The sequence below is a fragment of the Camelus dromedarius genome, chromosome 9 (assembly GCF_036321535.1).
Source record: "Camelus dromedarius isolate mCamDro1 chromosome 9, mCamDro1.pat, whole genome shotgun sequence".
NCBI lineage: Eukaryota > Metazoa > Chordata > Mammalia > Artiodactyla > Camelidae > Camelus > Camelus dromedarius.
The window spans coordinates 36,458,141-36,485,703 of NC_087444.1; the positions used below are offsets into that span (position 1 = coordinate 36,458,141).

General features: G+C 54.5%; 2 protein-coding genes and 1 long non-coding RNA gene across 5 annotated transcripts; 2 read left to right on the plus strand and 1 right to left on the minus strand.

The window, feature by feature from the left end:
* The first annotated feature begins 1,199 nt into the window (after positions 1–1,199).
* On the plus strand, positions 1,200–23,166 carry SLC12A4 (solute carrier family 12 member 4). 3 transcript variants are annotated; one of them, XM_031458213.2, is made up of 24 exons: positions 1,200–1,381; positions 6,485–6,579; positions 8,049–8,180; positions 11,611–11,757; positions 11,844–11,898; positions 13,570–13,700; positions 15,014–15,255; positions 15,408–15,622; positions 16,181–16,345; positions 16,422–16,520; positions 16,791–16,848; positions 17,212–17,386; positions 17,801–17,919; positions 19,479–19,577; positions 19,766–19,885; positions 20,089–20,193; positions 20,465–20,633; positions 20,904–21,099; positions 21,213–21,382; positions 21,469–21,600; positions 21,680–21,787; positions 21,978–22,165; positions 22,278–22,411; positions 22,591–23,166. In XM_031458213.2, exons 1-24 carry the CDS (start codon positions 1,267–1,269, stop codon positions 22,680–22,682), a joined length of 3,261 nt encoding a protein of 1,086 aa, XP_031314073.1. In that variant the 5' UTR covers positions 1,200–1,266; the 3' UTR covers positions 22,683–23,166. The 3 variants fall into 3 exon arrangements, with proteins under 3 accessions (XP_031314073.1, XP_064345113.1, XP_031314075.1); XM_064489043.1 differs by lacking the exon at positions 1,200–1,381 and adding an exon at positions 6,023–6,122; XM_031458215.2 differs by lacking the exons at positions 1,200–1,381; positions 6,485–6,579; positions 8,049–8,180; positions 11,844–11,898 and having other exon boundaries at positions 11,689–11,757.
* LOC135322030 (uncharacterized) lies at positions 21,212–22,651 on the minus strand. Its single transcript, XR_010382280.1, has 2 exons — positions 22,513–22,651; positions 21,212–21,837 (listed from the first exon to the last, which is right to left on the minus strand). It is a non-coding gene; the product is annotated as an uncharacterized LOC135322030 (long non-coding RNA).
* Positions 23,167–23,218: 52 nt separating the features above from the next.
* Positions 23,219–26,592, plus strand: LCAT (lecithin-cholesterol acyltransferase). The gene is made up of 6 exons (XM_010979260.3): positions 23,219–23,542; positions 24,276–24,432; positions 24,512–24,627; positions 24,720–24,815; positions 24,900–25,124; positions 26,001–26,592. The coding sequence occupies exons 1-6, from the start codon at positions 23,389–23,391 to the stop codon at positions 26,573–26,575; spliced, it is 1,323 nt and encodes a 440-aa protein (XP_010977562.1). The 5' UTR covers positions 23,219–23,388; the 3' UTR covers positions 26,576–26,592.
* Positions 26,593–27,563: the final 971 nt, after the last annotated feature.

Consider the following 27,563-nt stretch of genomic DNA (forward strand, 5'->3'; position numbering starts at 1 on the left):
GGAGGGGCCAGTTGGGGCAGGGCCTTTTGGGCCAAGAGAAGAGCCTGAGATTTCTCTTCAGAAGAGATGGCTCTACCATGAGCAGGGAGTCCACTGGGAAGGCTGCTGCTGTGGGCAACTGAAGGTGGCGTTAAGGACAGGTCAAGTCAGCAGGCCCTGTCTGGGATGACTGTAGGGTAGTGGGCAGAATGGTGGTCAGTTCTGAGGTCCTCCTGCAGGGCCCAGTGACTCTGTTCCCTGAATCCACCTCAGAGCTGGAGGCTCAGAGTGTGAGGCAGGTTGGGAAGATACCACTAGTTCTGATATTCTAAAGCCCTCTGAGTCATAAAAGGGAGAAAAATGGAGACAGAGGTGGGCTCTGGGGTTTTCTGATAGAGAAACAGCTGAAAGGATAACCTTGAAAGATAAAGATGTTAAAGTAAAGCCAACTGGATAAGTTACCTGAAGCAGTGGAGTAGAAAGTGAAAGAAAAGTTAAAGGCAAAAAAATAAATTGCTTGGGTAAAGGAACCCTCAGGAGGTGAGACAGTAAAAGATAACATTAAGATGAAAGAACTAAGCTGAAGAATCCAATGCAGTGTCCAAAGAGGCAAATGGGGCCAGGCAAGAGGGATGGGTGTCCTTCCTACCGAGGAGGAAGCAGCCTCTAGTGAAAGGGCAGGAATCCCCCGCACTGGAGGGTACGGGGGATGGGACAGGACCTTTCCGGGGGTTCAGCTTCCAGAGACGCGGAGAAAAGGTATGAGACAGAGATAATGAAAATGGGGAGGGATACCCAGGAATAGCGGGAGGCCCTGGGCAGGACTGAAATGACCTCTGCGGTCCTGACTACCTTTCCCGTCCTTAAATAACAGAATTGTCACTGAGCGCTCACTAGGCACAGAGCGTAGAGCCAGCGCGCCCCATCTCACGGAGAAGCCCCAAGAGGTGGAAGTGCCATTTTCCCATTTTACAAGTACTGCAACTGAGGCTCAGAGAGGGCAGCTCACTACCCAAGGTCACACAGGAATTGGCCCTCCCCAGGGCATAGAGCGAGTAGTACTCCTGCCTCCGGGGGGAGGGCTTCACTCCGCCTGGGCCCCTCTTAGGGAGGAGCCCGCTGAGCCCCTCCTGCTCCCCGCCTCCGAGGGGCGGCCCGGGGGGCGGGCGGAGGAAGTGAGCACAGCAGGGAGGAATGCGAACGGGCGGGGCGCGCGGGCCTGGGGCGGCGGGGACAGCCGAGCAGGCGGCAGGGGCGGCAGACGCGGCAGGGCCGAGAGCGCGCGTGATGCCTCACTTCACCGTGGTGCCGGTGGACGGGCCGCGGCGCGGCGACTATGACAACCTCGAGGGTCTCAGTTGGGTGGACTACGGGGAGCGCGCCGAGCGGGAGGACTCGGATGGTGAGGGAGCCCCGGGAGGGTTCACTGGCTGGGTCCTTGGCGGGGGCGGGGGCAGGGGAGCCGGCCACGCGGGGCCCGCACTCACGCCCGGCTGTGCGCGCACACGTCGATGCGGTCCCAACTTTTCTTAGACTGCGTCTCCACCACCAGTCCCTCGCTCCGCGCACAGACCCGATTTTCCTGGGCCCCTGGCGCCCGCGGTCGGGCCGCCCTCCCCGCCCCTCCCCTTGCGGGCCGCGGGCGGGGGCTGCGGACGTGGCCGACGGAGGCCAGGCTAGCGGTGCAGCCTGGGACGGGAATAGCGTCGAACCTCCATCTCTGCCCCTTACCGGCTGGAAGCAACAGCGGCAGCCCGGACCCCAACTCTTTCACCTCCTGTGAACTGCCTCCAGCCTCTTGTCTCGCCTACACTTTTGCGCTCCAGCGTCTCTATCCCTGAGACTACCCTCTCTCCTCTCCCCTCCCCTCTTCTCCCCTGTCCTCCAGGTGCCTCCAGTACTTGGGCCTTGGAGAGAAGGCTCTGCCTGCCTGAGGGGGTCTGTGGGTAACTGGCTGTGGATCACTTACGTTGATCCCAGGTTACCTCTAGGTACAGTGGGCATCTGGAACACTCATACGGGACCAGGCTTGTCTAGGCGCTTTACGTGAATTAACTCGTTTATCCCTCCCAATTTCCCCTATGGGATAAGTACCTGTTACTCACACTTAGGAAGGAGTGAATTGAGGCATGGAGTGGTTATGTAACTTGCTCCAGGAGATTCAAATCCAAGGTTGGAGACTCCAGAGCCCTAACTTTTAACCTAAATGTTAGAACTGGGCCAGAACGTAAACCCCTCCTCCCTTCTAGGTTCTTTCCTCTCTCGGTGCCCCTTTCTCTATCTTCTCCCCCAGGAAGCCCACAGGGGATTGTCCTTGCCAGGGCTCACTCATGGAGTGTGAACATTGCCAACCAAGAACATGTGTCTGTATGTGTAGCAGCATATACACATGTAATTTTGCTGTGCATGTGTACATGCTGTGGGGTACCACAGAGTGAAGGTGGGTTCAGGATAGCACATTCTCATGGGCCACTGGGCCACTTTTTCCTGCAGGGTTGTCAGTTGGGATAGATTTGATGACAAATGCTTAATGTCTGTGACTGACCAAGATGGAGATATGCAGGGAATGTGTGTGTTGGTGGCATGTGTCAGGTGATATGATCTTGACTTGACTCTGATCTGTCTGTGATGGTGACATGACTGAGGTGATCCATGCCTGACGTAGGTGATGGCTATATGTGTGTCACTTGACTGCTGTATGTGGAGATGGCACAGGATGGTGGCATGGGCTGCTGGACATCATGGAGATTTTAAGGCTTGATTTTACAGCTGTGTGGTTACATACACCTCAACCCTTACCCCAAGCCATCACCTGCCCCTGGCCTTGTTCCAGTGGTTAGAGCAGGAGCCAGCATCCATCCCTCCTCCTCTGTTAGCCCTTGGAGTCCCTCTCTCCCCAGAGGCTGGGCTGGTCTACATCCCTAAGATCAGCCTGGACCACTAAGCCAGCAGAGCTGAGCCCAGCCTCTGGCCCCGCCTTGGCCTCTCACAGGGTGACTACAGGGACCTGAAGCCACATTGGCTGAGTCTTGCCAGGTCCCTTCAGACTCAGCCAGCTCCTCCCACTATCCTCCCCACCCTTTCCTCCTCTTACTCCTTTTCAGCCAGACCTTGACTGCGTCTGTGGTATGGGGGACACTCCGCACCCTGGTGAGTGATTATGATCCTTTTTGGTGGGGACTGCAAAGGGTCAGGGGCACAGAAACAGTGACCCTCAGGCCCATCTCATGGGGGGCTCCTAGCCTGGTATCTGAATCTCTCAAGGCCCATATTTCTGCTTTAAGGGTGCAGATTGGCCTGTTCATACAGCCCACTGTGGCCTGTGGGTGAAAAGGTTCTAGAAGGGTACCCCTGGCAGATACCTGTGAGCACAGAAATCAGGAATGTCACCTGGATCCCCACTTGCAGCTGGTGTGTTCACAGCTGGATGCAGGAACACACATATATGTGTATCTCACAGGCAGCCCCCAGGCCCAGCCTCCATGCTCTGGTTCACCAGGGGTTTCAGGTGGTATCTGAGCAGCTTTGGCCTGCCAGGCATGCCCAGACCTGCCCTGGAATTTTTGGAATAGCTGAGGGCAGTACAGACATCCAGGCACTGCTTAGACAACTCCCACCCCCAATTCCCACAATCCTATGGGAGTTGTCCTTAAAGGAGGTTTTGGGGAACTCCATGGAATGCCTGCTGGTTGTCTGGCACCATACTATCCCTTTTCTGTTGTATCTGGGCAATTGGAAGAATGGGTGTTACTTAGCTCTACTGCATAGAAAAGGAAACCAAAGTGGCACAGAGAAGGTGAGCAGGTTGCCCTGGGTCAGGGCACGCAAGCTAGATTGCTAGCCACTGATCACCAAGAGCCTTGAATATGCATACCCTTGCCAAACTGCAAACTCTTCTCTAGTTAAAGGCTTGTACTGCACCCTGGGGTGCCTCCTGGGTTGGATGGGGGACCAAAATAGGAGTAGGGAACCTACAGCCCAGCTCCCACCTGGCTCTGGTGGATCCTGGGACCCAGGTTTGGCCTTCTCACTGTGCGACCTTGCTTCTGAATCTCTCTGAGCTTTCCTTTCCTTGTTATTAGAAGGAGGTAAATGATACCTACTGGAGTGTTGCTGTGAGGACTAGAGGTAACCCTTGAAAGGGCTCTGAGCTTCCCTGGAGCCATAGGATTGGTTGGGTCTTGGAGGACCATCCATAGGCAGTTTTGGGGAACTGCTGTGTACTCAGCTCTGTGTTTTTTTGATACTAGTGCAATCCTCAGAGAGACAAGGCAACAATGGTGGGGCAGGCTGCAGTGCATGAGTTTAGAATAATTTATAATTTACTTTCAACCTACTTCTACAAAAGGTTGAAAAGAGATATGCAACACAAATGTCCCCTCAAAGGATTTTTAGTGTTAGAAAGATCAAAACCATGTAGAGAAAATGGGCAAGGACTCTGGGATGAAGCAGATGGTGACTGCGTCTAAGGAATAAATTTAGCTTGGAGACTCCTGGCAGCCAAGGCAGAAAGGGAAATAAGATGAATTCTATAATTGCCATTTTCTGACAAAATGAAGTCTCTAAGTTATTTAGGGGAAGTGCTCTCTTTTTTTTTTTTTTTCTTTTTTTTGTCACAAAAATCCAAGAGTACTTTTCAGAAGCTTCTCACTGAAGGGCTGTCAGTGTAATGGGCAGCGTTAACTGGGTTTTCAGATTTTCCTTATGGCTCCTTGTCCTGATCCTAAATAAGCATCAGGGGCACAGCAAATGTCATAGGGTTTCTGAGCTACATGACCCCACAAGGCTTTAACATGGTTCATTAGGCTGACAACCTCCCACTACCTTTGTGCTGTTGGCATTGACCTACACACAGACATGTAGCTCTTAGGACTGAACTGCTTGGCTCACTTAGCTAGTGCAGGTTCCTAGATGAGGTGATATACCACTTTTACATGATGTGGGAAGGAACTTTGCTCCAGAAATTGTCATCAGCATGCTTTACCTGTCAGTCTCCTTGGGCAATAAAGAATCCACAGTGCAGGACCTGCTGAGTGATTGTTGGCTCAGAGAAGGCAAGTTAAGTCTCATACATACAAGAGGATGTATCAGATGGAGGAGGATGCATCATTCAGCATTCTTACCTATAAAGAAGAGAATTAGATTGTGGGCTATTTAACCAGAGAAAGTTAGCAGGTAGCTCTCACAAAACCAGGCATGGTCAGAATACCCCACTAGTCTGGATTGGTGAAGACACTTCTGTTGCCACCTCCATCGATGGACACCAGGGCCACACTGCTGCCACAGTCATTGCCATTAAACACCAATGTGGCTTCTTTGAATCAAGATGTCAGCTTCCTGTTTGCTGTGAAGCCTCCAGCCACTGCCACCTCAGCTGCCAGACTGTCTGGAGGGGGAGAAAAAAAAACACTTAACAAGTAGAAAAGGAATACTTGATGTCTTCAGCCTGCTTGATGGAAAGTTGGGAATGTCACCCACCGAGACTCACAAAGGACACAGTCTGGAAAATAGGGAAGCGTGTCAATGCTGAGTGGCCAGAAAAAGCAGCCAAGCTTTGAGAACTGAGGCAGGCTTATTTTAAAAAGGTGCATCTAGGGGGCGGGTATAGCTCAAGCGGTAGAGCACAGCTTAGCATGCAGGACCTGGGTTCAACTCCCAGTACCTTTAAAAATAAGTAAGTAGACTTAATTACCTCCCCCCTCGAAAACAAAAACAAGTGCACCTCGCTCCTTTCTGTGAGGCTTCCTTGGAGCTGAGGCACTGTCTCAGCCTGGCGGGTAGGTGGAAGCCAAGATTGACCATGAACCTAGTCTGGGCAAGTGACCGGGATCTAGGGGCTGGGAGGTCAACAAGCAGATCCTAACAAGCAGTCCCTGCTCGGTCCCATACCCACACCCTCCAGTTTTTGTAGAGCTTTCCCCGACCTTGCGCTCACTTCCGCTCTCCAGTCTCCTGCTTGCCCCTCCTCCCAGGAAGCCTCGGGGCTGCGACCCAGGACGTCCCCGCGCGGTGCATGGTGGGGTAGCTAGTAGGTAGCCGGCTGGCCATGGGCGCAGAAGGAACCCTGTGTGGCTTCATCTATCTGGAGGGCAGCACCAGGGGAGGCCCTGAAGACACAGAGCCTTTGGCACTGAGCACACTGGGTATTCCAGATAGCCCTGGGAAAACGGGAGTATCTGTGTGTTTTGGGTGGTGGTGGGGATCTGAAGGCGGACCCTGGCTGGGCCCCGCCCCTCCCGGCAGGCCCCGCCCCTCGATGTTAACACGTGCTGAGCTAGTGCATCTGGCCCTTCACACCTGTTCCCTCTGCTAGATGAGTTTAGGCGCTGCCAATTCTGGTCCTTTCAAGGAGGCTGGCAGGGTGTGACGGGGAGACAGGCCTAGCATAGTAACACTGGCCCCCAAAGTGTTCCACAGAGATGATGGCTGGTTTGCTGGGGAGGGGTGCAGGCTAGGGGCTCAGAAGGCAGCCCCTGACTGGGATTCTGTTCCTCTCTCTCCACAGGACATGGCAACCACAAAGAGAACAGCCCTTTCCTTTGTCCCATGGAGGCTTCCAGAGGAAGTGACTACTATGACAGGAACCTTGCACTGTTTGAGGTAGCTGAGGAGCCATTCTGGGCCACAGGTGTGGCAGGCAGGGGAGACAGGGCAGGGACATGTCAGGACTCAAGCCTTAGCTAAGCAAGCAGGCTGGATGTTGTGCCTCCTATGTCTCAGCTCCTCCTCCTCCAGTCTCTCCTTGTCTGTCTCGCTCCGTTGGCAGTCAGACTGCGGTCCCCTCATCCCTTTGAACTGAAACTGCTTTCCCTCCCTGAGGCCACTCACAAACCTACCTCATCACCACGTCCAGGGGGGTTCACTTTTGACTAACATGCAGCCCCTCAACAAGTTACCACCTCTCAGGATTTCTTACCTCAGGATATCCCTTTGTCCTCTTCACTCCTAGGACTTCTCACAGTCCATAATTCTTCCCTCTTCTGTGAACTTTTCCTCATCCTTCATGGTTGACTCCTCATACTCTGTCCCCATCAAGGTCACTGAGGCCTGGTCTTTCTCACTAGATCTGCCCCCATCTCTCCACATCTGCAACCTCAGTGGACTCCTCTGTGGAAACAGTCCCAATTTTGTACCTTTGAACTTGAATAACATCATTTTCAGATTCAAGCTCAGAGTTTGATCTGGATGGAAGTCATGGTTTAGGCCCCTAAATTCTGACTCACTCATTCAGTTGACCCATGGAAGCTTTGTAGGCTCCTCAATCTCCATTTACCCCAAAGACCCACATTCATTTCTCACTCCAAACTAGATTGTCCTTGTGTGTAGGGTCAGAAGGGAGCTGACAGACAGGGAAAGACTAAACATGGCAAGAGGCAGGTGGAGGCACAGTGCTGGGTAGGTCGCAGGAACAAGGAAAGCCTAGACCCAGTAGGGGAGCTTGAGCCCTGGGATGCCTCCTGACCTGGAAAAGCAGCAACTTTCTGCAGCAAAGTCCTTGACCTGGCCCCACCTGCAGATGGTGTAGGAGGTCAGGATCCCATGGGGATTGAGGTGGGTTACTCACAGGGCCTGGGGCCTGGTGGAGAAGCTCATCTGGGAGGATCAGGGTTTGGGCAGATAAGAGACACTTCACCTGTCCCTCTTTAGACTTCCTTGGTTCCCTGGGGTGATTGGGGTGGCTTTTTTGTGGGAGAGTAGAAGGAAGATATGGGTCCCAGAGGCCCACTCATTGCTGAGAGGTGGCCAGGCAGAAGAAGCAGCATGAAGTGTGCCATTTGCCTGTCTGCCAGCCGTGCCCTGCCCAACCCTCCACCTTGAGGCAGGTAGTTTTCACAGATGGGCTGGTAGTGATTGTAGCCAAGGTGGGGCAGAGAGAAACAGCTTCTGAGTGCACATGCTGGGGTGTGGCACCCACACCTGCCCAGTCAGCTGGCTTGGGCTTCCCCAGGCAAGAGCCCAGGCCTGCCTCAGGGCTTGGCAAGGGGCCAGAGGCCAGGCTGTTGGCTCCACACAGGTAGCCTGGTGCCAGCTGGGCCCACTGCCAGATTGCCCTGTGGCTCTGTTTACAGGAAGAGCTGGACATCCGCCCAAAGGTATCATCTCTTCTGGGCAAGCTTGTCAGCTATACCAACCTCACACAGGGTGCCAAGGAGCATGAGGAGGCTGAGAGTGGGGAAGGCACCCGCCGGAGAGCAGCCAAGGTGAGCTGGTCAGGGGCAGTAGAACAGCCATTCCCAGGAAGACAGATTCAACACCATGGAACTGACAGTTTCCCCACATAGCTGTGAGCATCCCAGGGGGATTGGGTGCCAGATGTGGCAAGTGTGGAGGATGGGCACTGAGTGCTTTGGGCTCAAGGAGGCTGCAAGGGGTGGGTTAAGCTCCTCAAGGTGTAGGGCCAGGGAGGCCCTCAAAATTAACAGTGAGAGTGACCAGCTGCCTCTACTTAGCCCTCTCTGTGTGTGAGGCATCGTGCTAAGCAGTGGGCCTGGGTTCTTGCTTGTTATCTTCACCACAAAGCTGTGAGGCAGATGCTATTATCATCCCCATTTTACAGATGAGGAAACTGAAGGTTAGGGGTGTTAAGTAACTTACCTAAAGGGAGTTACCTTACCTTGTAACAATCAATGTATAACACTGGGAGACAGATTTGTGGATTTATTGTGAGGCATATGATTATGTAGAATGCCAGATCACTGTATCCCATCAGGATGGATAAGGGTTCCTTTGGAACCAGGAACCTGGTTATCCCTTGGGGCTGTGTGACCTAGAGCAAGTGACTAAACCCTTCTGCCCTTACTGTATTGGCTCCATTGGCAGACCCCTCTGACAGCCCCTGGGTTCCTTGAGCACCAGAGTCAGGGGTGTTAGGAGCATAACATTGCGTCTTGGGGCTTCCCCTTCCCTCTCCTGGTCCTACCTGTGGTTGCTGTCTAAGCCTCAGGCCCTCCAGCCCTCCTCTTTCTTCAGAATGACTTTGCACATCCTTGCTTAGCTCCCATGTTTGATGGGATTTGGTTTAACTGAAGGGTGTTTTTTTTTTTCCTACATTTTTGATTTGGTGGCAAGGAGCCTTCCCTCCACATCTCCTGACTCCCTGAGGTTTGAGAAGCAGGTGTAATTTGGAAGAAGCTTGGGCCTGACACTAGCTGTAGTATTCTTGCTGGTGGTCAACACAGGCAGGAGGAGCTCTTGTTTGGGATAAGCTTGATCCCCAACCTCAGACCTGCTCATAAGATTTGGACCTTACTGAGGTGGGCCAAGGAGAGAGGGTAGACTAGGCTGTTGTACACTCATCACATTGCCCTTCCAGGAGGCAAACCAGCCCACACTTCAGAGAGGACACACAGAAATCTCACACACACCTGAAATCTTGAGGTCACATAGACCTCACCCCTACCCTATCCTGCTTATTGTGATTTTGCTGGTATTTTCTAGACTGCAGTTAGCAGAGGACCCTGACTATCCCTGGCTGTCCCTGTTCAGCCCTGCAGGGGATTCTCAGCCTCTGAGAGTGCTAACTGCAGTGGGTGGTGGGATCCTTGGGTAAGATCCTCTTCCCTGTCCTTTCAGGCCAAGTCTAGGGAACTGGTAGCTGAGAGTAAAAAGGTCCTTAAGAAAGGCTGATGTACAACTCAACAAGGTGCGAGAAGAAATTCTGGGTTGCTGAAGGACCATGATCTCTTGGTCTTATGAGAAGCTTATGAGGGTGCTGGGGTCCAGCCTCAGCTTACCTCTCCAGCTCACCTGGCCCTAGGCTAAAGATGTGAGAGGGTGGCTAAGTGTCCCAGCTCCAATAGCTTTTCTGTGGAGGAAAGAGGAGCCTGGTCAAGCCCACAGTGAGTCTGTAGGAAGCTGGGGAGCTGGGTCCACCAAGCTGTGTTCCTCAACCAGGGGGTTCTGAGCAGGGGCCTCAGAAGAGGAAAGCTTAAAGCAGGAAAAGGCGGTCCTCCAACCAGATCATGCCAAGACTATGCCTCTCATGGCAGCCACTCCGGCTCAGGCCTGGTGACCTTCTAAGGCTGCCAGAAGTTATTTGGAGATGCAGAAAGCATTTCCGGCCTTGCCGTTTCCCACACTGCCCTTTTCCCAGAGTGACTCAGCCTAGAATGGGGGTGGGGGCTGGGAGCTGCCACTGTCCAGTGGGTGGTCCAGGGCCTCCCACAGACAGAGCCCAGATGAGGTATATCTGTCGCCTACACTGTGCAGGACAGTTTAAGGGACCATTTGTTCTTACTCAGGCCCTTTCAGGCCCTTCTGAGCTCCTTTAGGCTACACACAGATCCTGTCCCGCCTGGAGCTATGGCCACATCATTCTCTCTCCCACCCCAGCTCCAAGGCAGCAGGCTTTGCTGGGACTCTGGTGGAAGCCCACTACCCTAGGCTGCACTCATGTGGGGCTCAATTCTTAAGAAGGCACCAGCCCTGCCTCTGTGCTTCAGCCTCTGTCGTGGCCTCCCAGCTGGCCCCTACTCTGCCCTTAGTTGAGAAATCCAGCCTGGATATGCCCATTAGACCTTCCTTACCTACCCTTCAGCCTGAGTCTCTACTCTCTATGTAGGATTTTCCTGGCAGGTTATCCCAGAAGCCTGAGGCACCACTTACTGAGCTCAGGAGCACCTTTTGAGTACCTGTAGGGCCTGCTGGTGATAGAACAGTAAGCAAGCCAAGTCTACCCCAGTGTGGTCATGACCCATTCACATAAACAGTTACCGTGACCTGTCTGTGACCACTATGATGGAAGGATATAGCAGATGCTGAGGGGATGCAAGAAGAAGTACCAACTCCACCTAAGGCAACCTAGGGGGACTTCCTGGAAGAGGCAACAGTTAAGTCTCCTAAAGGTTTAACTGAAGAGTTTGACAGGCATTGAGGCAGGGGTGACCCTCCCAGGCAGAGCCCAGCATATGCCCTGCTTCAGAGGCTCTGAGGGACCAATGTCATCAGGACTGAGGCTAACAAAGAAGGTGATGAGGCACACCTGGTAGTCCAAGTCAAGGAGCCTGGCTCACACTGTGGATTACAGGATAGACAATGCAGAGGGTTCTTAGAGACCTGCTCTGGCAGCAGAGTGGGTTGGAGTGTGGAGAGGCACAGAAGGCACCATCCAGGGACCCCAGGAGTAGTGCCCTAGTTTCAAGGGACTAAGGCTAAGGCAGGGCAGGCTGATCTCAGGGCAGCTTGAGAGGCAGACTGAGCAGGACTCAGTGTCCACAGGACTGGAGTCAGGGATTGGAGAGAAGGAGGGTCAGGAACAACTTCTTGGACTCTAGCTTGGGTGACATGGGGCCTGCTGGGTGAGAAGGTAAGGATCTGAGCAGACCTCACTTTCCAGAAGTCTCACAGAAGAGAGGAAGGGAAGGGGGCAGTACCTTGAGGGTGAGGTGAGGCCCAAAAGCTCACACATAGGGTTTTGAAAAAAATCAGGTATTATACTTTCCCAGGCTTAAACTGTTTCTTCACATATGAAAGTCAAGATAGACATCCTGTCACCTCACCCCCTGCACTCCCCCAGACTCCATCCAGGATGCCCCTCTCTAACTTGTTCTCTGGTAGAACACCCTGAGGGTGTGGAACTGCTGAGTGACTAGGAGCTGGCTTTCTGTCTACCCCCTCCCTCCTGCTCCACAGGCACCCAGCATGGGCACCCTCATGGGGGTGTACCTGCCCTGCCTGCAGAATATCTTCGGTGTTATCCTCTTCCTGCGCCTGACCTGGATGGTGGGCACGGCCGGTGTGCTGCAGGCCCTCCTCATCGTGCTCATCTGCTGCTGCTGTGTGAGTATCTCAGCTGAGGCAGGGGCCACGACCCCCCTCCCGAGCCCGCCCAGTTGAGCTGCTCACCTAGGCCCTCCTTCTCACAGACCTTGCTGACGGCCATCTCCATGAGTGCCATCGCCACCAACGGTGTGGTTCCAGGTGGGTGAGTGCCACTCAGGCCTGAGGGAGGAAATGGGCCCAGAATCCACCTTGACATGTCTGGGAATCCTCAGTGCCCCAACACACACCTCCCCCCAAAGCAGTTCTCTTGTGGGTCTTAGTCCTTGACTCCATGGCAGTACCACCACTTAGGAGCATCTTTGCTTGATGGAGTTTGAGGTTGCTATTGCTTTGTGTTTTGTTCGTGACGGAGTTTGAGGTTGCTATTGCTTTGCGTTTTGTTTGTTTGGGGTTTTGTTTTATTTTTTCTTTTTTAGTGTAAAGGTAATTTTTTTAATAAAGAAAACTAGGGCTGATAAAGAAGGTGATGGGTCACACCTGGTGGCAGAGTCTGGACCACACTGTGGATTACAGGATAGACAATGCAGAGGGTTTTCAGCCAGAATGATGAGACTGCACTTGGTTTTCAGTTACCCCCATTTATTTATTTATTCAACCATGTATTTATATCACTATGGACTTTGGAAGTTTATTGTATGCTTTAGTTTGTTGCTCTAGCTGTTCCACTTTGGCTATTTGGCTACTCAGGTTGGCTCCCAGGTTTGAATTATTTTATATTTTATTTTTCAAATAACAGCTTTATTGGTATTAGTATAAAAGTAATAGGGGGGAAAACGCAATATATGTTTACCATAAGAGAGTTTGAAAATGCAGAAAAATGTAGAAAAGAAAATTGAAAGTACCCATAATCCCACTGTCTGAGTTCATAACTATTAGCATTTTGGTACATGATCTTAGGGTCTTGTAAAGTATTGGTATATATTGTTTTCCCCAAACTCTGTGTGTGTGTGTGTGTGTGTGTGTGTGTGTGTGTGTGTTGTTCCTAAATGCTGCAGTTTTTTTTTAAAACAGGATTGATATCACTTAATTTAGGTGATTATTCTCCTACTCTTGGGTTCTACTTTTTCACTATTGTAAGCATCATTGTCTAGAACAGCCTTGCACATGGATCTCTGTTCACCCCTGGCAATTAGGAGAGGGTCCTAGAGGTGGAAATATAACATGAAAGGGATTAGCCTTTTTAAAGTTTCTTGATCCCTGTTGCCAGATTTTTCACCAGAGAAGTTTCTACAGGGAAAATGGGATCACTCTTGTCCCCTGCACCCTCCCTGGGCCCAGGGCCCAGTGTTGACTCTGACAGTCTTGCCAGGGCTGTTAGACTCTGATGGAGGCACAGATTCAGGGCAGGAGAGTCAGCCATGGACATTCACCTGGTGGCCAGCCCTAGGGACAAAAAAACTGGATAAGACAAGCCCTGCCCTGGTCTGAAGGGGTCAGACTAACAGACACAGCCCTTGGGAGGGGTGAGGCATGATGAGAGAGGACACACCCAGCCAGAGGAGGCTGTGGGACTGACCTAACTGTAGGGAGTTGGGGGACACTGGGCCACTTAGGCTTTGCTGTGGATATAGAGCTGCCCCAGCAGAGTAGTCATTTCATTGGCCCATGCTGGGTGTTGGAGTCAGATGGAAATGAGGTCCAACCCCAGCCTGGCCACTTACTAACCATGCAGCCTTAGGCAACCCTTCTGCTCATCGGTAAATGGGAAAAGCAGTCCCTGTCCCTTAGGGTGGTTGTGAGGGGTTGTCATGGGGGAGGCCACCTTGAAAAAGAACCAGTCTTGACCTGTGTACACACTCTCTGTTGTAGCTGGGGGCTCCTATTTCATGATCTCCCGCTCACTGGGGCCAGAATTTGGAGGAGCTGTGGGCCTGTGCTTCTACCTGGGAACAACATTTGCAGCAGCCATGTACATCCTGGGGGCCATTGAGATCTTGCTGGTGAGTCAGGCTAAGTCCTAGCCAATTCTGGTCTTGTCCGAACGGTCCCTTTCCCACAGGCTCATGCTCCCCTCACTTCTGGTCAGGGTCTGGGGAATGTAGGAAGCCTCCTCAAGGGAAAAAGATCTTTGTTCCAGCAAGTCTCCCCTTCAACCCTCTGCCAGTTTCGGCCAGGCAGGGAAGAGGCCTGGCTATTTTCACCTTGGCTCTGTATGTTCCATCCACCCGGGCACCATTTCAGCTGTGGTAGATGATCTGTGAACTACTGTATTTAACTCAGTGACAGATCATGGTGGTGATGCAGAGCCTGCCTTCTGGGCTCCTGTGGGCTCTGGCCAGCTCTGTCTCCCCCAGGCCTCTATGCCAAAGCCTTTCAGATCCATCTTATCCTCATCCCTAAATCAGGGTGAACAGCCACAGGACCTTGATTGGAGGTTGGTACCCACTCCGTGGGCCCCATGTGTGCTCTGACTCAGCTTCTGGCTCCCCACTGAACTGCCCTGGCAGTGGGAGAAGGGGGAGGGGTAGAAGGAAGCACAGGGTAACGAGTACCCACCCCTGCGCATCCAGACAGTAGGAGATGTTTAGAGGAACTGCCTGGTTATTCCCACCTCCAGTTCCTCTGCCTGTAGTGTGGACCCTGCTTCTGGATCTTCTGGGGTTTTTGGGGTTTTTTTGTTTTCCTGTTTCCCACATTCCTACATTTATTGTTTGGATTTCTTCTATGAGGACATTTGCCCTCTTTTCATTTGTTTATTTATTCCACTATGTATTTATATCAATATGCACTCCTAGATATTTATTTTATTCTTTGGCTCACAATCCTATACTATCATTATTTATTTTGTTGCTTCTCAAACTGTTCCACCTTGGCTATTTAGCTATTCAGGTCAACTCTTATGTCTGGGTCCTTTTTTTTTTTTTTTTTTTAAATAATAGCTTTATTAAGATACAATTCACATACCATACAATCCACTACCCATTTAAAGTACACAATTTGATGGTTTTTAGTATATTCACAGAGTTGTGTAACTATTATCCCCAGTCAATTTTAGAACATTTTCATCACCCCAAGAAGAAACTCCATAGTCATTAATGGTCACTCTCCATACCCCCAGCCCTAGGCATCCGTTAATCTGCTTTCTGTCTTCAATAGGATTTTATCAAGTTTACCTATTCTGTACATGTCATATAAAAATGGTCTCATACAATATACAATCTTTGGATACTGGATACTCTTTTAAACAGAAAACCAAGATGATATTTCCCTCTCCAAATAGGGAGATTGAACCTTCTTTGTCTTCTTGTTTCAGACCTACATTGCCCCGTCAGCTGCCATTTTTTACCCAACAGGCACTCATGACATGTCAAGTGCCACCTTAAACAATATGCGGGTATATGGGACCATTTTTCTGACTTTCATGACCTTGGTGGTATTTGTTGGTGTGAAGTACGTGAACAAATTTGCCTCGCTCTTCCTGGCCTGTGTGATTATCTCCATCCTCTCCATCTATGCTGGGGGCATCAAGTCTATTTTTGACCCTCCTGTGTTTCCGTAAGTAACCTGGGAATACATCTAGGCATTGCATGGACATCCCTCCCATGTAGGTGGCCCTTGATGCCCTGAGTTGTAGAGGCTGCAGGGTGGGAAAGGCTGGGGTCTCCAGCTGAGCAAGTGCTGATGCTTTTGCCCCCCACCCCCAACAGAGTATGTATGCTGGGCAACAGGACCCTGTCCCGGGACCAGTTTGATGTCTGTGCCAAGACGACTGTGGTGGACAATGAGACAGTGGCCACGCGACTATGGAGCCTCTTCTGCCACAGCCCCAACCTCACCACTGACTCCTGCGACCCCTACTTCCTGCTCAACAATGTGACTGAGATCCCTGGCATCCCCGGTGCAGCTGCTGGCGTGCTTCAGGGTGCGTCCTCCCTCCTGTCCTCCTGCTCCTGACCCCCAGGCTGAGCAGGAGTCAGGGAATGAGCACGGAAGGACAGTGGAGCACAGAGCCATCCTTGTGTGGCCAGCTCAGGAATGGGGGGTAGGTCTGGCTGCCTTCCCGGCCCAGCAGTGTCCTCTCAGCCTGGCTCCTGGCAGCTAGGTTTTGGGTGAATGGAGCCTGTTTGGCCCATGTCCCAGGCCCACAGCAGTCCCCAGAAAGTTCTGGCAGCCCCTCTCTCCCCAGCCACCATCCCCTGACCCTGCCTGGGATTGTTCTCATAGGAGCCATAAAGGGCCTTTGTCGAGGAGGCAGGCAGTGGTGGGGCTCTGGCTGATGGTGGTTCAGCCATCTCTGCCTGTAAGACTTCTCACCAAAGAGCTCCATCCCCCTGGCCAGGGCAGCCCTGTGGCTGACACCATAGCCATTGTGCTGAAGTTGCCCCACTGAACCCCCAGAGCCTTGTAGCCTCTGGCTTTGCCACCCAAACGTCCTTGGGAAGTAGGTGGGGCTATAGTGGTGATGCTGCTGCCCCCACAGAAAACCTGTGGAGCACCTACCTGGAGAAGGGTGAGGTGGTGGAGAAGCACGAGCTGCCCTCCACGGACGCCGTTGGCCTGAAGGAGAGCCTGCCCCTGTACGTGGTGGCTGACATCGCCACCTCCTTCACCGTGCTCGTTGGCATCTTCTTCCCCTCCGTAACAGGTGAGCCCTCTTGCCTGCCCACCCAACCCGCCCCTGCTCCCAGGGAGCCCCTGAGGGAGTCTTGTTGTTTTTGGAGGCATAATGGCTGGCTCAAACCGCTCCGGGGACCTCCGAGACGCACAGAAGTCCATTCCAGTGGGGACCATTCTGGCCATTGTTACAACCTCCCTTGTGTGTATCCTTCCCAGGCCTGGGGTGGGTGGGGAGGGAGACAGGAGGCTCTTGCCTGCCTAGCAGTCACAGGCTGGCTCACACAGACACACCACACGTGCATTCACATATACTTTACCCCTCTCATGCTCGAGGGGTGTATGCACAACACAAAACCCTCAGCTGTGGGTGTCCCAGCTGAGTCGGCTGGCTAAGGCTCAGGTGGGTGCTGTGTGGGAAATGAGCCGGGGCAGCAGTGGCGGTGGAGGGCTAACTTTCCTTAACACAGCTGCAGACTTCAGCAGTGTGGTTCTCTTTGGCGCCTGCATCGAGGGTGTGGTACTCCGGGACAAGTAAGTGAACTGGGCCCCTCCCTGTGGCAGTGGGGTCAGCTTTTGCCTGCCCTGACACTGGCCCCCTTCGCACACGTGGTCCCCACACATGTCTTCAGGCTGCTAGTTGCCAGTGGTGGTCTGTGCTACCAGGTGGGTCAGGCCCCATGAGGGACTTTTGCTTCTGAGAGGACAGTGACTTTAGGATCAGGACTGGGCCGAGGGGAAAGGATAGAGGCTGGTGAACTAGCCTCTGCTAAGGGGCCAGAGCTCTGTCCACCAAAGCCATCCTTCCTGACCCCTGCCATTCCTCACTCTGGGCGGCCCTACCCAGGGTTTGGGGGGCTCCTTGCATGGAACATGGCCTGAGCCCAGCCCCTGCAGGTATGGTGATGGCGTCAGCAGGAACCTGGTGGTGGGCACGTTAGCCTGGCCTTCGCCCTGGGTCATTGTCATCGGCTCCTTCTTCTCAACTTGTGGCGCCGGCCTTCAGAGCCTCACTGGGGCACCACGCCTGTTGCAGGCCATCGCCAAGGACAACATCATCCCCTTCCTCCGGGTAGGCCTTCTGCCCTAGCCCATAGCCTGGGTGCTCCTGGCCCCTCACACTGGCTAGGGGAGAGGGGTAGGGGGTATGGGTACATTTTATCCAGCTGGTGTCTATATTGGCTCCAGGGCCACGTAGCCATCCATGGAGAGTTGCTGAGAGCTGCCCTTGCTGCTCTGCTGTTGGCAGAGCTGCTTGGGTCCAGAATCCTCAGAGCCTCTCTATGGCTCATTAACAGCAGAGGCCTGGAGAGTTGAAGAAAAGAGAAACTTATGGTACCTATTGGGATAGGCATGGGTGTGGCCTAAGCCCAGAGGGATTTGGGGATGATGGAGGCCAGGCTGTGACTTGTGGCCTAAGGTGTGGCATGAGAGCAGTGGGACCAGCTTCTTCCCTTGCTGACCCCATTGACCCTGGTGCATGCAGGTTTTTGGCCATGGGAAAGCAAATGGTGAACCAACGTGGGCACTCCTCCTGACGGCACTCATCGCTGAGCTGGGCATCCTCATTGCCTCCCTTGACATGGTGGCCCCCATTTTATCCATGTGAGCTGGGAGCCAGGGCAGGGCAGGGGGTGGGATTGGGGAAGGTTCCTCACACTCTCAGCACCCTTCAGCCTGGGGCCCCAGGCAACTCCCTGTGACCCCATCTGGTGTTGATGGCACAGCTGGGAGATGTATCAGGCTACATGGGGAGACGTTTATCTGGTAGAGTTCAGCCTACCTCTGCCTTCAGGAGTGAGTCTGGCACTTACACATAAGTTTTTAATTTTTTTTTTAATTTTGGGGGGGAGGTAATTCGGTTTATTTATTTATTTATTTATTTTAATGGAGGTAGTGGGGATTGAACTCAGGACCTCGTGCATGCTAAGCACGTGCTCTACCTTTGAGCTATACCCTCCCACCTTGGCACTTAACACAGAAGTTTTCAAGAGACTAGTAGATCCCATGTGCCTCTGTGGGAGACCCAGAGCAGAAACAGGGCAAGCACCCAGTCCCTGGCACCTTAAGGAAGCCACCACTGCCCTGTACACCTGTTTTCAAAGTGGTTTGCTTTTAATGTTCTGCAATCAGCTGGGCATTTGAATCTACCAGTGCCCTGCAGGGGGCGGTCAGCACATGGTAATTTCCAGGGGTCCCAGAGGCAGAGCTCGTGTTGTTACTGTGTTTACCTCCGCTGGTGTGTGGCCCACTCCACCTCCTCACACATCTTGCTCCACTGTCGGTGCTCCCTCTTGCTTGTTCAAGTTATGACCCTTCACTGTCCCACTCATCCTGTGGGGCTGACAGGACCCCCTTTCCTGCCCAAAACAGCCACCCAGTCACAGCCAGGCCTGCAGGAGTCAGTGCTTTCTTACCTCCGCCCGTTACTGCCCAGCTCCCTCCCACAGCATATACCTGAAACCATTCTTGCCAGTCGTCTTGAGTGATGACTCCTCACTGCCCATGCCAGAGGATGTATCTTAGCCTTTATGACGTGGTTCCTCCTGGCAGCCCTAAAGGGACTGACCACTCCCACCTCATGGGGGTCCCTGCCCCCTGGCATGCCCTCTCTAATAAGTCCTCCTGACTTCCTGTCTGCCCTTCCTCTCCTCCAGCTGAGGGTGGAGGTTGGCACCCCCTCCCCTCAGCCCTCTTCTCTGGAGGGCTCACCTGGTAGGCCTCCCCTGTCCCAGTCTCTCCCATTCACCATGGTGTCTAATTCAGTGATTCTAAATGGCCCTTGTCATCTTCTGACCTGCTTCTCCCCACATTCATGACAACTAGTCACCCAGGCCAGAGTTCTGACCTCCTCGCCACCATCCCCTTCCACAGCTACACTCAGGGTTCCGCCTGCTTGCAGCCCCCTCCCCTCCACTGCCTGTGAACACCCGCCCACCCTCTAAGACCTGGCTCTGAGGACACTGCTCCAGTGTCCCATCTGCATCAGCATCATGCCATGGGAGCGGGTGCTGTGAGGCTGAGAAGACCTGCCTGAGTGCATGCAGGGCAGGGCTATGACGTGTCCAAGTTCCTTGTCTAGGCCCAGCCCAAGGAAGGGCAGGGACATCAGGTCTCTGGCTGCCAAGGAGACTGCTCTGTACCAACCACTCCCTGTGCTGCAGGTTCTTTCTGATGTGTTACCTGTTTGTGAACCTGGCCTGTGCTGTGCAGACGCTCCTGAGGACCCCCAACTGGCGGCCTCGGTTCAAGTACTATCACTGGTACGTGGCAGCTGGGCCCCTGAGCCAGGTCCTCAGACATAGGAGCTATTGGGGAGGCCAGGAGCCCCATTCTGGATGGAATTTGAGTTTCCTGGTTCGCACTTAGTGAGAGACTGGGGGCTGGAGGGCTTGGCTTGGGGCTGTATTGTTCTTTCCTGATTCTGGCCTTTTCCCACTCTCTGGCCCAGGGCGCTGTCCTTCCTGGGCATGAGCCTTTGCCTGGCTCTTATGTTTGTCTCCTCCTGGTACTATGCCCTGGTCGCCATGCTCATTGCAGGCATGATCTACAAGTACATTGAGTACCAAGGGTGAGTGAAGGGCTGCCGTCTGCTCAGGGTAGTTGGGGTGGTCTGTGTGCTGGGCTAGGGGCTGAGACATCCTTTGTTAGCCACTGTGGGCATCGGGGCTGGGAAGCTGTGACTCTGGGCCTGGCCCTCCTCTATTTCACATACACACAGACACAACAGTTGGGTGGGACCAGGGGCTCACCAACTTGTGGTGGCCTCTGCAGAGCTGAAAAGGAGTGGGGTGACGGGATCCGAGGCCTATCCCTGAGCGCTGCCCGCTATGCGCTGTTGCGGCTGGAGGAGGGGCCTCCTCACACCAAGAACTGGCGGTGAGTCATGCCCAGCCTGGAGGGGGCCATTCTAGGCTCTCGGGGCACCGTGAGGGTGGGAGTGTCAAGAGGTGCTGGCTCCCCCTTCCTAGTCTGTGTTCCCCCTTCCTAGTCTGTGTTCCCCATCCCAGGGGCACCCTCCTGCTTTTTGGGCCTTTGGATCTCCACTACCCAAACCTCTGGGGGCCTGTGAACTGAGAAGGGAAGGAGAGGGGCTCCCTGGAAACCTCTGACCCTGATCTCAGACTGTCTCCCCATTTGGCCACCGCAGGCCTCAGCTGCTGGTGCTACTGAAGCTGGATGAGGACCTTCACGTGAAGTACCCACGGCTCCTGACTTTTGCCTCCCAGCTTAAGGCTGGCAAGGGCCTGACTATCGTTGGTTCTGTCATCCAGGGTAGCTTCTTGGAGAGCTATGGCGAGGCCCAAGCAGCTGAGCAGGTGCCTGCTGTGGGGTGTGGGGGCACTGAACCAGACTAGAGATGTCTGGGCTACAGCTGCCACACAGGGGAGAGGACCAATCAATCCTGACCAGCCAGGTGTTCAGCGCTGCTGCCACCTGAGAGCTGGAACAAGGCGGGTATGACTATCCCATCTTGAAAACATGGCCTCTGGGTGGGTAGCTTGCCCCCATCCCTAGGGGACATTGTGGGGAGCCCCGCAGAGGGGATGCTGATGGTCTGGCCTTCTGACCTGGTATGGTCCCCACAGACAATCAAGAACATGATGGAGATTGAGAAGGTGAAGGGCTTCTGCCAGGTGGTGGTAGCCAGCAAGGTGCGTGAGGGGCTGGCCCACCTCATCCAGTCCTGCGGCCTGGGCGGCATGAGGCATAACTCCGTGGTGTTGGGCTGGCCCTACGGCTGGCGACAGAGCGAGGATCCACGTGCCTGGAAGACCTTTATTGGTGCGAGAGGGTCAGGGCCTGGGCTCAACCATATGGGACAGGGGCCAGGGTTCAAGTGAGGACAGAGACCAGAGGGCCACAGGCTGGCAGTCAACAGTGCCCCTCCTCCCCAGATACCGTGCGCTGCACCACGGCTGCCCACCTGGCCCTGCTTGTGCCCAAGAACATCGCCTTCTACCCCAGCAACCACGAACGCTACCTGGAGGGCCACATCGACGTGTGGTGGATCGTCCATGACGGTGGCATGCTCATGCTCTTGCCCTTCCTGCTGCGCCAGCACAAGGTGGGCCAGGTGGATGGACCCCGTGACGGGGACTGGGCCCTTGGAGGGGTGGGGTATGAATGAACCACCAGCTGCTGTCGCCACAGGTTTGGAGGAAGTGCCGGATGCGTATCTTCACGGTGGCCCAGATGGACGACAACAGCATCCAGATGAAGAAAGATCTGGCCGTCTTCCTATACCACCTGCGCCTTGAAGCAGAGGTGGAGGTGGTGGAGATGGTGAGCCACCTGCCCTGATGTGGCCCCGTGGATATCCTGCCCCACGTAGCCCAGTCCTCACAGCTCACCCTTTCCCCAGCATAACAGTGACATCTCCGCATATACCTACGAGCGGACACTGATGATGGAACAGCGATCCCAGATGCTCCGGCAGATGAGGCTGACCAAGACTGAACGGGAGCGAGAAGTCAGTGGCCTTCTTGGTTCAGGGGGCAGGGGCGGATGGCAGGGTCAGGCCTTTGGAGACACCATCAGGTGGGGGCATCAGGATGACCTACCCCAGCCCCACCCATTTCCCTGAGGCTGGATGATCATGTTGGGCCAGTCAGGACCCCCTTTCCCATGGCACCAAGGCAACCTCTTCACATTGTCCTCAGGCCCAGCTGGTTAAGGATCGGCACTCAGCCCTGCGGCTGGAGAGCCTGTACTCAGATGAGGAGGACGAGTCTGCAGCTGGGACTGACAAGATCCAGATGACATGGACACGGGACAAGTACACGGCAGCTGAACCCTGGGACCCCAGCCATGCCCCTGACAACTTCCGGGAACTGGTGCATATTAAGCCGTGAGTGCAGCAAAAAAAAAAAATGGACCCAGTCACATTGGTGGGGGGGGGGCAGGCAAGCTCTGTGGGTGGGTTGGAGGAGGGGGGCTGTGATCAACTGCATTATCTGCAGGGACCAATCAAATGTGCGGCGCATGCACACGGCTGTGAAGCTCAATGAAGTCATTGTCACACGCTCCCACGATGCCCGTTTGGTCCTACTGAACATGCCTGGACCACCCAAAAACAGTGAGGGTGACGAGAACTGTATCCCTTTGTGCAGAGGCAGTCAGTGGGGAGGTGGACAGTGTGAGGTCAGGCCAAGAGCTCCCCTCCCCTCCCTAGCACCTGGGGGGGTGCTAGGTTACCTCACTCTTACTGATGAGCTAAATTTCCCTGGGTGCCCCTTGGTCCTCGTGCTGCCTCCTTGACCAGATGCCCTACAGACATGGAGTTCCTGGAGGTACTGACAGAGGGCCTCGAGCGGGTGCTGTTGGTACGTGGTGGTGGCCGTGAAGTCATCACCATCTACTCCTGAGCCCAATACAGACTTGCGGCCTAGAGTGGAGAAGTCCAGGGTAACAAACAGCCCCCTTCCAGCATCCACCCACCAGCCCTGCTTTGCCCAGCCCTGCCCTGGGCCCAAATTTGCTAGGTCTCCTTGGAGACTGGGCCCAGGCCTGGCAATGGAGATGGACCCAAGGTCCTACAGGATCCTGAGCGGTTTGGGGACTTTCCTGTTCAGCACCCCAGGAGGCTGGCCCTGGCTGGAGAAGACTGGTGGGGGCTGACGTGGGGTTTGAAGGCAGCTGTGCCAGGAGCACTATTTATTGCATATTTATTGTTCGGATGTCACCAACAGAGAGGAGGGAAAGGGCAACAAGGGAGGGGTCTGGCCCAGCCTGCCTGCAGGAAGATCTGGCTCAGGCTACTGTGGGCAGGGACCCCCGCCAAGCCGAGCTGAATGGAGCTAGCCAGCTGAAGCCTGACTTTTTTCAATAAAACATTGTTTACTTCTGGGCCTCCTGCTGCCCCGGCTCTGTTTCCCCTGGCGCCAAGGGAAGAAGGCGGAACTGAACTCAGGCCCAGAGCTGGCTCCCTAAGGCTGTGCCCCTTTCCAGCAACCTCTGGCTGCCCCTATTGGCCAGGCTGTCCCTCCCACTGGCCCTGGGGCCCCTCCCACCACTACTCTAGATAAGGCCAGCCCAGAACTGCTTCACTGGGCAATAGGCACTAGGACTGGAATGGGGCTGCCCGGCTCCCTACGGCAGTGGGTCCTACTGCTGCTTGGGCTGCTGGTCCCCCCTGCCGCCCCCTTCTGGCTCCTCAATGTGCTCTTCCCCCCGCACACCACGCCCAAGGCTGAGCTCAGTAACCATACACGGCCCGTCATTCTCGGTAAGCCCCCGCCAGGCCCCTGGTACACCAGGCCAGACCTTGGGGAACCTGGGTCCTAGCCCCTGGTAGCAGAGCCTGCCAAAGCCCTTCTGCCCCTGCATTAGCCCTGATCCCGGCCTCAGTATTCGGAGGGGCCAAAGGCTTTTCCTGCAGAGAAATCAACCCCTTCCCACACCACACTGTCCCTGTGTCTCTGAGTTGTCAGCCCCAGGTGGGTGGAGTGGAGGGTAGGTGTGCCTGAGGGCTTGGCCAGGGCATTACAAGCTATAATGAGCTGCAGCCACCAGACCCTAGGCCAAGCCCCACCACTCCTTCCTCAGCTCCCACCCCAGCAGGGACAAGATATCCAGCCTAGGAAAGTAGGAGAGGATCATCAAGTCCTGCCCTCTACCCCCAGGTCCAGCCCCCTCTCCCCCATACTATTTGTTCTCCCCTTGGACTTTGGCAGTAATGGAGAGCCACACTAGATGTTTGCTTTGTGGGGGCAGGGGTCAGCGGCCTTGGCCCCTGCACCTTCTCTGCCTGAGGGGAACCTGGGCTTTCGGGGGATAGAGCAGGGGATGTGATCAGAAAGAGGATCTTGTCCTTAGTCCTGGCAGTTGAGGGTGTGGGAGATGAAGGGGCAGGGTTGTCATTGCAGTGTCTGGGTGGTGAGACTGGGGTGGGGTCCACTGTGGGGAGGGTCCGCTATAGGGAAATCAGAGGAATCCAGAGTGAAGGCTAGTGCCCACAGTGCCTGGCTGCCTGGGGAATCAGCTGGAAGCCAAGCTGGATAAACCAGATGTGGTGAACTGGATGTGCTACCGCAAGACAGAGGACTTTTTCACCATCTGGCTGGACCTCAATATGTTCCTACCCCTTGGGGTAGACTGCTGGATCGATAACACCAGGTTCGTGCCATCCCCTCTGGCCCAGCCCCAACACCCTACTCCTTGGCTGCTGGTCTGCTGAATGTCCCACCATCCCCAGGGTTGTCTACAACCGCAGCTCTGGGCGCGTCTCCAATGCCCCTGGTGTACAGATCCGTGTCCCCGGCTTTGGCAAGACCTACTCTGTTGAGTACCTGGACAACAGCAAGTTGGCAGGTGTGTGTATGAGGGGAAGGCTGGGGCTCTAGACTGTGGCGGGCCTGCAGGAGCCATGGCCAGAGCCCCCAGTGCCACTGCTTCCCCTACAGGTTATCTGCACACACTGGTACAGAACCTGGTCAACAATGGGTATGTGCGGGATGAGACAGTACGGGCCGCGCCCTATGACTGGCGGCTGGAGCCCAGTGAGTGCCTCTGTGTATGGGGGGCTTGGGGCAGGGCAGGTGGCCATTAACTCCCACTGCCCTGACCCATCCATCCCTCTGCAGGCCAGCAGGAGGAGTACTACCTGAAGCTTGCTGGGCTGGTGGAGGAAATGCACGCTACTTACGGAAAGCCCGTCTTCCTTATTGGGCACAGCCTCGGCTGCCTGCATGTGCTTTACTTCTTGCTGCGCCAGCCCCAGGCCTGGAAGGACCGCTTCATCGATGGTTTCATCTCTCTTGGGGCTCCCTGGGGTGGCTCCGTCAAGCCCATGTTAGTCTTGGCCTCAGGTGAGAGGGCCTCTGATCACTTGTATCCTGTAAGGAGGTGGGGGGGGTGGAATGAAGCTGACTGTGGGCCTGCCCTCACCATTTCTTCTCACAGTGCCAGGCTGGGGGTGTTGTCTCCCACATCTGGGGCACAGCCCCTTTCACTGGCCCTCCGAGAGCAGTGAGCCTGGCCTGGATCATTAGAATGGCTCCTGACAGAGTCTGTCTCAGCAATGACAAAGGGAAAGTAAACAGGAAGTGAACCCCAGCAAACTGACTCATTGCTGAATCTGACTGAATTCTGTTTCTTATGGCCTCAGGTCCTGCCTACCCAGCTTTTCAGCTCTTTTCTGCTCCCAGGAGCCCCTCTGCCCAGAGATCTGCCCTACTGAGGACAGATCTGCCAAAGCCAGGGCCAGACCCTAGGAGCCCCTCCTGCCCCTCCCCAAGGAGAGGCAGCTACCTCCTGTCGAGCACAGCCAAGGAGCTCAAGGTCTGGGGAGGAAACACTCCTCATACTACAACAGAGCTCTGTCTCATTTCATCCTTGCCAGAACACAGCTCTGAGCCCTGTGCAGCACAGGCCACAGGGGCAGACAGATGCTTGCCTGAGGGAGAACCGCCAGCATCATCCCCCACCATTCACACACACACTCCCATCCTCAGGAAACCCCTCCCTGCTCTCCTCTTGAGGTCTTACAGCTCTGCCTCATAGAGGTGTCATTGGGGCTTCTCACTTTACAAGCACACACGGAACTCCTACTGAATGCCAGGCCTGTTCTAGTCTATGACTTGGAGTCGATGTTTGGAGTTGGCAAGGACAAGACCATCCAGTTGAGCTTGGGTTGGGGGCAAGTTGTGGGCTGGGGGTATCCCCACCTTCCTCTGTGTCCACAGGTGACAACCAGGGCATCCCAATCATGTCCAGCATCAAGCTTAAAGAGGAGCAGCGCATGACCACAACCTCCCCCTGGATGTTTCCCTCCAGCCAGGTGTGGCCCAAGGACCATGTGTTCATTTCCACCCCTAGCTTCAACTACACGATCCATGACTTTCAGCGCTTCTTTGCAGACCTGCACTTTGAGGAAGGCTGGTACATGTGGCTACAGTCACGTGACCTGCTGGCAGGACTCCCAGCGCCTGGTGTGGAAGTATACTGTCTGTATGGTGTGGGCCTGCCCACGCCCAGCACCTACATCTTTGACCACGGCTTCCCCTACACGGACCCCGTGGGTGTGCTCTACGAGGATGGTGATGACACTGTGGCCACACGCAGCACAGAGCTCTGTGCCCGCTGGCAGGGCCGCCAGCCGCAGCCTGTGCACCTGCTGCCTCTGCCTGGGACACAGCACCTCAATATGGTCTTCAGCAACCATACACTGGAGCACATCAATGCCATCCTGCTGGGTACCTATCGAAATAGCACCCCCATACCCTCAGCTGCCAGCCCAGCGCTCCTGCCCCCTGAATAAAGACTTCCTCTGCTGCTATAAGCCCTGACTTGTGTATTGTGGGGTGAGAGGGAGGCACTAGGTGCCACACACCAGGATTCACTCATCAGGAGCTGCAGGCCTGGTGCTTTGTGGAGCACAGGACAAGGTGGGCTTTCCTAAAGCCTGGGATTGAACAGGGCACCTTGACAGTACAGCTTCTCACTCTCCTGGTTGAGTTGTTTAGATAGCCTGCCTTGTGCCTGCCTCTGCTAGGGGCATGGGGACTGGAGGAGCTGCACACACAGCTGTGGAATAGGGCTACATGGAGCCAAGGGTGCAGGATGGGGAAGATCAGAGCTGTTCCTCCTAGCTCCCAAAAGGGCAGGCGAGACCCCACCTCTAGATAGGCCTTTTGAGTGCTAGGTGGGTGACAGAAGCACAAGAATTTAGAATCTGGGAGGGTGATAGCCACTAAACAAGTCATTTCACTACTGAAGGTTTAACTTTAATTGATGGAACTAAGTAGTCTGAGAACAGAGTTTGTGGAGCAACAGGGAGGTGGGTCTTGTGGGTCGGGGTAGGCTCCCCCAGAGGAGGCGGTGCCTATGCTGAGACCAGGAGAATGAGTAACATGGGCCTCTGTAAAGACTGGTTTGAGCCTAAGAGCAGTGTACAGCTGCTGAAGGGTTTAACCAGGGAAAGTGTGACCAGATTTTCAATCTAGAAAAGCATCTCTGAAAGGTAGAGTGTAGCCTGGGGTGGGGGATGTGAGGCAAAAGTTGTGGGGAAGCCAGGGAGGCCAGGGCAATATCCAGGGGAGAGAGTATGCCAGCTGAGACAAGGGGTAATGAGAAAGATGTGGATTAAAAAAAAAGTTCACTTGGGAGGTGAAATAAGGCTTGGCCCTGGGTAGAGCTCAGCATGCCTACGGGCCACCAGATGGACAGCCACAGTTCCCCTCTTGACAGAGGGAAGACAGCACCTGAGACAAGGAAGATGGAAGGGTCAGCACCACTTTGGCTGAGGA